General features: G+C 56.6%; 1 protein-coding gene and 1 long non-coding RNA gene across 4 annotated transcripts; one reads left to right on the forward strand and one right to left on the reverse strand.

Moving 5' to 3' along the window:
• On the reverse strand, positions 1–6,122 carry SLC39A3 (solute carrier family 39 member 3). 3 transcript variants are annotated; one of them, XM_019439275.2, is made up of 4 exons: positions 5,768–5,883; positions 4,907–5,024; positions 3,953–4,284; positions 1–916 (listed from the first exon to the last, which is right to left on the reverse strand). In XM_019439275.2, the coding sequence occupies exons 3-4, from the start codon at positions 4,160–4,162 to the stop codon at positions 182–184; spliced, it is 945 nt and encodes a 314-aa protein (XP_019294820.1). In that variant the 5' UTR covers positions 4,163–4,284; positions 4,907–5,024; positions 5,768–5,883; the 3' UTR covers positions 1–181. The 3 variants fall into 3 exon arrangements, with proteins under 3 accessions (XP_019294820.1, XP_019294822.1, XP_019294819.1); XM_019439277.2 differs by lacking the exons at positions 4,907–5,024; positions 5,768–5,883 and adding an exon at positions 6,014–6,122; XM_019439274.2 differs by lacking the exon at positions 4,907–5,024 and having other exon boundaries at positions 5,768–5,972.
• Positions 6,112–8,437, forward strand: LOC109260822 (uncharacterized). The gene is made up of 3 exons (XR_002077164.2): positions 6,112–6,439; positions 7,004–7,113; positions 7,852–8,437. It is a non-coding gene; the product is annotated as an uncharacterized LOC109260822 (long non-coding RNA).
• The last annotated feature ends 1,508 nt before the right edge of the window (positions 8,438–9,945 follow it).

Raw genomic sequence — 9,945 nt, forward strand, 5'->3', positions numbered from 1 at the left:
TTTGGTAAGTAATTATAAGAGCAGTATTTTTAAAAGTGGTCGCGGTGCCTCGGGCTCAGGGCATAGGATCTGGGGCGCAGCCCCTCCGTGCACAGGCGGAAGCCCAGGGCCTGAGCACCCCCGCCTGGGTGACGGGGGGGCTGGGGGACCGCCTGTGTCCGGCGGGTGGGCGGTGGGCAGTTCACCACTTGAGGAAGACCATGCCGGCCAGGACAGCGTAACCCAGCACCAGGAAGAGGACTTTGAGCAGACGGTCACTGTTCTCCTCCAGCTCCTTCGCCAGGATCTCAAAGAAGGTGACGAAGAGGAACGTGCCGCCCGCCAGGCCCTGCAGCAGCACCGAGGCCACGCTACTGGGCACACCCTGTGCGCTCTCGATGCCCAGGCCGACGCCGATGCCCAGGGGAATCATGGCGCTCACGGTGACGGCCAGCTTGGCCGCGTCCCTCAGGGCCATGGAGCACCTGGCCATGCTGATGCCCAGGGCCACAGCCACCAGCGTCTCGTGGACGGCCACCCCCACGAACAGGCTCACCACCTTCTCGCCGTCCTCCTGCAGGCCCAGGGCCAGGCCCTCGAAGATGGAGTGCGCCGACAGGGCAAACACCAGGCTGAGGAGCCGCAGCGGGCTGGAGCGCGACAGCTCCTGGACGCTGAGCCCGTGTGCGTGGGGGTGGGGCTCCGCGTAGAGTGCATGGCCCCGCGTGCCCCCCATGAAGGGGCTCTCGTACTCCGAGTCGCTGCCAGCGTCCGAGCCGGCGTTGAAGGTCTCCAGATCGATGAAGGACGGCTTCTCCTTGCGGAACGTCAGGATGAGCTGCTCCAGGAAGACGGTCATGAAGAAGCCCAGCATCACGATGGTCTCGGCCAGCGGGTAGTCGGTGCTGATGTGCCCGAGACTCAGAACCTTCTGGAGCTGGAGCGGAGGATGTGTGAGGGAGGAGAAGGGGGAGAGGGGTTCAGAGGCGGGAGGCCTGGACACTCGCCACCAACACAACAGGGTCCCCAGATCTCACTGATCAGCTAGCAAAGCACAGAAGCCCCCCGTTCACACAAGAGGCTAAAAACGGGGGAAGGTGGACTCACCCTTTGGTAGATTTGGAAAAAACAGCAACAACAACATAAAAATAACCCTATTACAAAGGGGGTCGTGAGGCTTTTCGTGACATCTACTAAATCGGCCCAATAACATTAACTGTGCTGTCGGGGGCTGAACCGTGGTCCCTAAAGATACGTGCACGTGGAACCTCAGAACGTGACCTTCCCCGGAAGAAGGGTCTTTGCAGATGTAATTAAGGTGCTCCCGGCGGAGAGATTCGTATCTTAAAGGTTCCCAGCCTGCAGAATCTCCAAACTAACCCTACTTGGAGAGAGGCGATTCCGTGACAGTGAGGCTGTTAGGGTGGGCCCTGAGCCGACAGGACTGGAGTCCTTACAGGAACAGGAAAGACACGGGACCACCACATGAAGAGGCAGGAAGGAGAGAGGCCTGCGAGGGACCCAGGCCTGCCGGCATCTTGGTCTCGGACTTCCAGCCTCCCCACTGACCAAGAGTAAACGCCCATGGTCTGAGCTGTGGTACACGGCTACGGCAGCCCCAGGAAACTCACGCATCAGGATCTTGAGACGAGATCATCCTAAATCAGGGCGGGCTCTAAGTCCAGCAACAGTGTCCTTATGAGACACAAAAGGAAAGGACACACAGAGACACGGGGAGATGGGCATGTGACCACGGAGGCAGAGACTGGGGTGATGTACCTACAAGTCAAGGAATGCCAAGGATTGCCAACAAACCTCCAGAAGCAGGGAAAGGGCACAGGACAGATTCTCCCTCACGGTCTCAGAAGGACCCAGCCCTGCTGACACGGTGATCTCAGCCTTCTGGCCTCCATCACGGTCACAGCAACTGGCCTTTGCAGCCCTGGGGCCTGCGTGGGGTTTGCTTGCACAAGGCACCCCGACCTCCTGGGTGGACAAGCTGGGAACGAGGGAGACTCCTCAGACATCCACCTGCACCCCAGCAGATGCCTCGAGCTAGCCCCGTCCAGTAGAGCTTTCCAGTGACAGAAAGGCTTTCTGTCTGTGCTGATACCGATACGGAAGTCACTAGCCGCGCGTGGCCCATGCGGACCTTAGGCGTGGCCGGTGCAGGACGGGCATGTTGAACCGTGTTTCATTTTAAGTCACTGAAACGTGACTAGACAGGCCTACAACAGGCTGCCACTCCTCACAGCTGGGTCGGGTGGCCCCTGCTCACGAGGGTGCGTGCGCACTCCACGCTGGTCCGGCCTGGGGGCTGCAGGGTGAGCTGTCGGCCGTCTGGACCGCTCCCCCTCCACTTTCACTCACGGCTGCACAATGCTCACGTGCACACGCAATTCCCGAGGGCTCCACCTGAGCCAGGCGCTCCAAACTATGCTCGTGGCACCCCTTTCTTTCCTGTCACAGCCTTCGTGACAGCCCGGGAACACACACACACACACACACACTGGGGGCTATCCTGCCCCAGGGCACACCTGCAAAGTCTGAGGACATTTTGGTCGTCACGACTTGCGACGGGTAGTGCTGGCATTGGGGCCAGGTCATTCTCTGTCGGGGGCCGTTCTGGGCACCAGAGGGAGGTGGGAGAGGGTGTTGAACAGCATCCCTGGCCCCACCCACCTGATGCCAGGAGCTCCGCCAGTCGTGATGACCTCAGATGTCTCCAGACATCATCCAGTAACCCTGGGGGTAGGACGCCCAGGTGAGACCCCCTGACCCAGTGACCTGCCATCACTCAGTGTCCCCTGGCGGCAGAGTCGTCCCCCACAGGGGAACCCCCGCTGCAGCAGAGGCCGTGTTTTGCAGAGAAGCCGCTTCATTCATTTGCCAAACATCTCACAGAGGCCTGCGTGTGCTACACCTGGGGAGACACCAGCACGTGGGGAGCACTAACCCCCCACCCCAGGGATGAACACGGATCAGATCAGATCGAGGAAGACAAGGCAGACGCAAAAGCCACAGTGTGCAGCACTGCTCTCTGCAGGGTGACTGTGCCAGCTGAGGCTGGCCAGGGGCCGCAGGGGAGGGGCCTGACCCGCCAAGGCTCAGGTGTGGGCAGGCGTGCGGCATGGAGTGGCTCTGGGAGGACCATGGAAGGGCCACATGCACCATCACAGCAGTCTGGGCCTGAGGACTCTGAGATTTTATCCCCCCTGGACGCTGAGTGTGTGAGTCTCCCACACTGTGAACAGAGGAGCACGAGGTTAGCAGCGGAAGGCCACAGGAACGTGTCAACTCACAGCTCTGGACGCCCAAGTTGCAGGCACCGGCTGTGGCCTGCTGATGACACATGCGGCCGTGTTGGGGAGGCCCACGTGGCCAAGTCCTGAGGGCAATCCTCTGCCAGCAGCCGGGGAGAAACTAGGCCCCTGGGTCTGACAACCGGAAAGGGCTGAACTTGCCTTACCACCACATGAACTCAGAAACCGACCCGTCTCCTCAAACCCTGAGGTGAGACCACACCCCACGGATACCCGGAACGCTGTCTGAGAGAGCCCGGAGCAGGGGACCCAGCTATGTGGTGTCCAGACTCCAGCCCCACAAAAATTGTCATAATAAACACGTATCCGGTTAACTTGTTAGGCAGCAGCAGCTAACTGATACAGGTGTTGAAGAGAGGCCCGAACTCCCAGCTTCAGGACAAAGTGTATGCTGGCCATGGTGGGCAGTCTGCTCAGGTAGCAACGGGTGAGCTCGCCAGCGGGGAACCCTGTGTCTAGTTCAAACCCCCGGCTTACCAGACAAGGCCCAGAGAAGAGAAGCAAGCAATGTGCGGTCACACAGCAAATCCATTTCCTGTCACTCTTACAGCGTCAAGGCTCCACCCAGCTTGGTGGCTTTAGTGAAAAAACGTCAGTGACCCTTGGCCATAAGGTGCCAAGGGCGGCGCCTACCCCCGGGGACCCCTTACCTTTTCCCTCACGGCGGGCAGGAGGGCATTGAAGCACGTGGCCAGAAAGACCCCGCCTCCGAAGGTGTTGCAGAGCGAGAGGATCTTTTTTGAGCGATGGGCCTTCTCAAAATCCGTCTCGATGATCTTCACTGGGAGCAGGGAGCCAAGCAGCATGAAGAAGAACACGCCCACCATGCAGAGGACTTTGGCCACCAACAACTTCATCATGGTGGTGGCCCAGGCTGCTCCGGTCACCGCAGGGCCAAACCATGTGTGGGCGCACACTTCCGTCCCACGATGTGCTACTGGGCCCAGCCACGTGGCTGGGGGCTCATGCCTCGGGACATCCGCTGTGAATGCCAGGGGCAACCGCGTCAGCTGTTGGATCATCTGCCCAGCTCTAGTGACCAAGCCCATCACCCCCAGGACCTTGCTCCGTTCCAGGCCTGGCCCGCATCCCTGCCTTCCGCAGGAGTATCCACGGCTGCACTGTCCAGTATGGGAGTCACTGGCCACGTGCGTCTATTTAAGCTAAGGAGAACTGAATGAAAGGCAAAATTCGGCTCCTCAGTCACACCAGTCATACTGCAAGTGTCTAATAGCCACACAAGTGCCGTCGCCACCATACTGGACAGCGCAGACAGAGAACGTCTCCATTGCTGCAGAATGTTCTATCGGGTGGTGCTGCTCCACTGGTTTCCCACTGCCCGTACGTGAAACCAAGCACCACACCCTGTACAGAAGGCCCTGCACCATCGGCTTCACTCACCCCACATGGGCTTTTGTGGGCCTTGAATATGCCTAGCCCGTTCCTGCCTCAGGGCCTTTGTATGGGTTGTTCTCTTGTCCTGGAACATGTCTTCCCCCTGACCTCCCGATGATGTTTTTTTCTTTTAGGTCACTGCCTCCAGGATGCCTTGGAAGGGCCTCCCCTGGCGGAGCTGTGCCCTAAACTGTATGCCTTGTACCCACCGCGAGTCCTGGTGCAGAACAGATGCTCAGTAACCACTGGCAAGCAAACAGGTGAGCTGAATGAAGCATGTGGACCTCTTTACAGGACTCCACGAACCCAAGTGGAGCAGATATCGCCCTGGACTCAAAAGCGTCACTGTTAGTACGAGGGCCCTTGGCTGCTCCTCTGTCCCTTGGTTTCCTCCTAACCTCCCAGCTCTCACTGCCCACACCCCACTTCACTGAGGTCTTCAGGTCTCAGCTCGGATGCCACCGGATGGAGGGGCCTCTCCCTCCCCTTCCCTGGCATGAAGTTCTGGCATTATTTGTGCTACGGGAAACTGCATAACTCAGAGTCCCTGAATGCGCTCTCTTGCTCAGGGCTGCAAGCTCCGCGCGGGCAGAGAGCCTGTCTTGCTGGAGGCGGGCCCCCCAGCAGCACCCACTGCACAGTCAGGTCGACGGCGGGCATCGCGTAAATCCCTGCCGGGTGTCCAGATACCCCGGTCTGTGCAGTGCGGGTGGGGAGGGGGGCTGTGCGCTCTCAACCCGGGGGCTGATGGGGGTGGGACCAGGACAGCACAGGCGCATTCATTCATTCACTCACTACACACCGAGCGTCTCTTGTGTGCCCGCGCTGCAGCGGGGGCCCCGGGGAGGGCGAGGCCGAGGCCGAGAGGGCTCCGCCGGGGAGGGAGCAACTCGCGCTCTGCCCGGGGGACTCGAAAGCTAATTACTACAGACAGACCTCGCCGATCAGGGGGGAAACCAGCCTCGGGGCCGCAGCCGGGCCTCCGCTAACGGGCGGCCGAGCCGGCCAGACCCCGAAACGCCCCGCCCTGGCACCCAGGCCCCCGGTCCCCGGCCCCTGTCCGCACGCACCTCCGCCGGGCCCTCGCCCGCCCGCCGGCGCCTCCCGCCGCTCAACCGCCGCGCGGTCTCGACCCCACAAGCCGTGCTCCTGTCCGGCCCCGGCTCCGCGCGCGGCAGCCCACGCCCCGCCCACGCCGCTGCTCATTGGCTACCCCGAGCGCCACGGGCCGAGTGCATCGTGTCCATTAGCCGCTGTGGTTGCCACTCATCCTGTGGACCCCCCCCCCCCCCCGCCACCCCCGCCACCTCTCCTACCGGCATGGGAAAGTAGTTTCCTGTTTCTGAGCGGTAGGTACAGCCTGCAGGTGCCTCCGGCGGGAAACTCCAGCCCTAGAGGAATGGTTCCCGTACGACTTGGCTGCCAGAGCTGTCCAGGGGTGCCTGGTGCTGAATCCCGCTCTAGGGAGGTTTGGCCATTGATGGGAAACCATTTGCTACGGGAGACTGTCTCTCCCTGAGCGTCCACGACGATGGTGTCCTTCCCTTCAATTTAAGACGCAGATTCATCTGTGTCCACATCCCTGCCTTCTATGTGTTCCAGGGCCTCTAGTAGAAGAACATCTGTGAACAAACCAAGATCCGCCACCCTCCCCACACCCCGCCAACTTTGGAGCTTACATTCTAGGAGAAGACACAGAAAATCATCAGTAAACATAATAAGTAATGGAATTATGTCGGAAGGTAACAAGTGCCCTGGGATAAAAGGGCCAATGAGGAGCTATCAAAAGTGCTGGGTATGGGTTGCTATTTTAAGTGAGATGCTTAATGTTTGAGCAAAGGCGAACACGGAGAAGTTAGTCCAGCGGGTGTATGGAGGCAGACCGTCGCACACATAAGGGACTGAGAATACGGAGGCCCTGGCAGGTCTGTGCAAGAATGTCAGTGTGGCCAAAGCACAGGATAAGAGGACATGGGTCACAAGAGGCCTTGGAGGGAAATAGGGAGCGGTTGCAGTTTTGATCAGAGACGTGACAGATCCAGCATCTTTTAACACAATCATTTGGTTATTGTATCAATGCTGCTAACAGGCCAAATGAGATGAAGACTGAGAATTGTTGACAGTTTTTAGACAGAGAGAAGATAATACTTTTTTAAAAAGCTTGTTTCACTGCCCTATAAAAACAACCAGAGTTATGTGCTCACTTCGGCAGCACATATACTAAAATAATAATTAAAAAAATTTTAAAAGCAATAAGAGTTATAAAAGAGAAGACTGTATTCATTTGTTTACTGAAGTCTTGTCAGCATACTATGAGCCAGGCATGGAGAGAGCTGCTAAGAATAAAGCACAGAGTGCCACGGTGTGGACAGACCCAGAGGACACTGTGTGCAGTGACAGAAGACAGACACAGAAGGTATGTCCTGTGTGACTCCACTCACAGGGGGTCCCTAGAGGAATCCCATCCACAGAGACAGAGAGTAGAAGGTGGGATCCAGTGCTGGGACAAAGAACGGGGAGTCAGTGTTTCATGGGGACAGAGTCTCAGTTTGGGGAGATGGAAAGTTCTGGAGACAGATGGTGGGAGTGGCTGCATGACAGTGTGAGTGTTGCCTGATGCTGCTGAGCTGTGCCCTTAAGAGTGGTTAAAATGGTACGTTTAATTTTATGTATATCTCACCACAACTAAAAAATTTTAAATTTCTTTTTTAAATGTTTGTTTATTTTGAGAGAGAGATAGAGTGTGAGCGGGGGAGGAGCAGAGAGAGAAGGAGACTGAAAACCCCAAACAGGCTCTGCATTGACAGCTCAAACGAGGGGCAAAACCCCACCAACTGTGAGGTCATGACCCGAGCCAAAGAGTCAGATGCTCACCTGAGCCACCCAGGCGCCCCCCCCCAAATTTTCATTAATGGAGTATAAAACGAACCCTAGGTCCTCACAGTTCACGATGGGCAGATTTCTAAGATGGTTCCACGTGATCTCGACATCCTAGTACCCATGCCTTTGTGTGATTCCCTCCTTGACTCTGGGCTGCCCCTGGTGACTTGATTCTAACAAACAGAATATGGCAGAGGAATGGGATGTCGTTTCCCTGACTGGGTTACAAAACACCGACTTCCGTCCTCCTAGCACAACTCCATTGCCTTTTCAGCTTGTATGGCTTGACGAAGCAAGCTGAGATGCTGGAGAGGCCCACACTGCAAGGGGCTGAGGATGACCGCCGGCCAACAGTCAGCAGACCTTCAGTGCAAGAGCCTGTTAAATTACTGGATCCTGCCAACATCATGAATGATCATGGAAGGGGGTCCTGTCTCAGTCATGCCTTCCGATGACTGCTGCTCAGTGGGCACCTTGATTATAGACTTTGAGAGACCCTGAAGCTGAGGGCCTATCTAAGCTGCACCTGGATTCTTAATCCACAAAAACTATGGGATAACAAATGTTGCTGTTTCAAAGCCACTAAGTTGGGGGGGGGGGTAGTTTGTTAGGCAGAAGGTAACTAGGTAATGCACATACGTAAAGGAAAAACTACCGACTGTACTAAATGCCCTGAAGAGGGGGGCCTGGGTGGTTCAGTCGGTTAGCCATCTGACTTCAGCTCAGGTCGTGATCTCACAGTTCATGGGTTCAAGTCCCGCGTTGGGTTCTGTGCTGACGGCTCAGAGCCTGGAACCTGCTTCAGATTCTGTGTCTCCCTCTCTCTCTGCCCCTCCCCCACTTGCGCTCTCTCTCTTAAAAAAAAAAAAAAAAAAAAAAAAAAGCCCTGAAGAGAGTTTTGTGTGCGAATTAACCAAGTCCACTGTGGGTGTGGGTGTGTGTATGTGTGTGTGGAATGTAGGGCACCAGAGGACAGTTGGTATAAACATAGATAAGAACTTGCTGTATTTGAGGGACTGGGAAGCTGGGCTGTTGTATCATTGCCTGCCCACGTGGATACATAAAATTACAGGGGCACCTGCGTGGCTCAATTAAGTGTTTCACTTCTGCTCAGGTCATGATCTCACCATTCATGAGTTTGAGTCCCATGTCAGGCTCTGTGCTGACAGCTCAGAGCCTGGAAACTGCTTCAGATTTTGTGTCTCCCTCTCTGCTCCTTCCCCACCCACCCCCTCAAAAATAAACGTTAAAAAATTAACCATCATAACGTTATGCTCTAAGAAAATCTGCCCACCTCAAGTCATATTCTAAATTTTCTCCTATGATCTTTATAATTTTGCCTTTAAAAAAAATTCCATTTTACACACATTCAAAAACAGGCCACACTAACCCATGGCAATAAACACTAAGGCAGCGTTACCCTTGGGGGATATGAGGGGAGATGGGGGAGATGACTGGGTTCTGTTCTTGGCCCCGGTGCCGATGACAAGGGCATGCTCCCTGCATGAAAATTCATCAGGCTGTTTGCTCATGATGTGTGCACTTATGTGCATGTGTTACGCTATGAGGAAAAGAGTTAGCAGCCTAGTAAGGAGGGAGAGAAGAGTGGACCCCTACATCTACCTGACCTTACAAAGAGCTTCCGACAGCCACGAGCCGAGCAGAATCTGTGGTTCCATTCTCCGACCTGGGCACAGAAGGGATCTGTATCTCCAACCCTATATTGTACCAGGCACCCCAGGACGGCGGCCTTGTCATGGCACAGCGCCCAGCAGAAAGTCCATGGCTATGAGGATTTACAATCCTGAAAGGGAACCAGGTCTGAAAGCACAGCTCTGACCCCTAGGGCCATGGCAGTTTCTAGCCTCCCGCCCAGGTGGTTTCAGAAATGGATGTAGCCTCGTTCTTTCTGTCCAGAGGCCGCGCGCCAGCCCTGGGATGGAGGCACACGGGAGGCCGTGGTGCCGGTGCGCCACCTGGTGGCCCGAGCGTCTCACCCACGAGAGTCCCTTTGAAATCATTGCTTTTCAAAAGGGAGAGGAGGTGGAGGGGTGCTGGGAAAGCCAGCTCAGTTTGGGGTTTTCAAGTCACCCAGGTTGACGCACAAAGTTTGTACTGCAGACTTACAGGAGCCCTCTAGAGCCAGCAAACAGACTGATTTTGTGGGGGCAAACTGTTCAGGACAAGTTTACATAGGGCCCACCAGGTGCCGGCAATACCGAGGGTCGTCCTCTGGGGGTGTGCCGGGCACTGCGGGGGGCTGGTTGACATCCCTGGCCCCAGCCCCTTGAGCTGTGACAACCCCCCACACCCGCCACGTCCCCAGACACTGCCCAGTCCCCTAGGGGAAGCACTGACCGCAGGAGAC

Source organism: Panthera pardus, unplaced genomic scaffold (assembly GCF_024362965.1).
Source record: "Panthera pardus isolate Hobbes unplaced genomic scaffold, ASM2436296v1 HiC_scaffold_8, whole genome shotgun sequence".
NCBI classification, from domain to species: domain Eukaryota; kingdom Metazoa; phylum Chordata; class Mammalia; order Carnivora; family Felidae; genus Panthera; species Panthera pardus.

Excerpts from the sequence above, each read along its gene's own strand:
- SLC39A3 (XM_019439274.2), bottom strand. The coding sequence starts at position 5,903 with ATGAGCAGCGGCGTGGGCGGGGCGTGGGCTGCCGCGCGCGGAGCCGGG. Across the intron at positions 4,285-5,767 it reads CGGGCGAGGGCCCGGCGGAG|CGGATGTCCCGAGGCATGAG; the intron begins GTGCGTGCGGAC and ends TGGCATTCACAG. Across the intron at positions 917-3,952 it reads TGCCCGCCGTGAGGGAAAAG|CTCCAGAAGGTTCTGAGTCT; the intron begins GTAAGGGGTCCC and ends CCTCCGCTCCAG.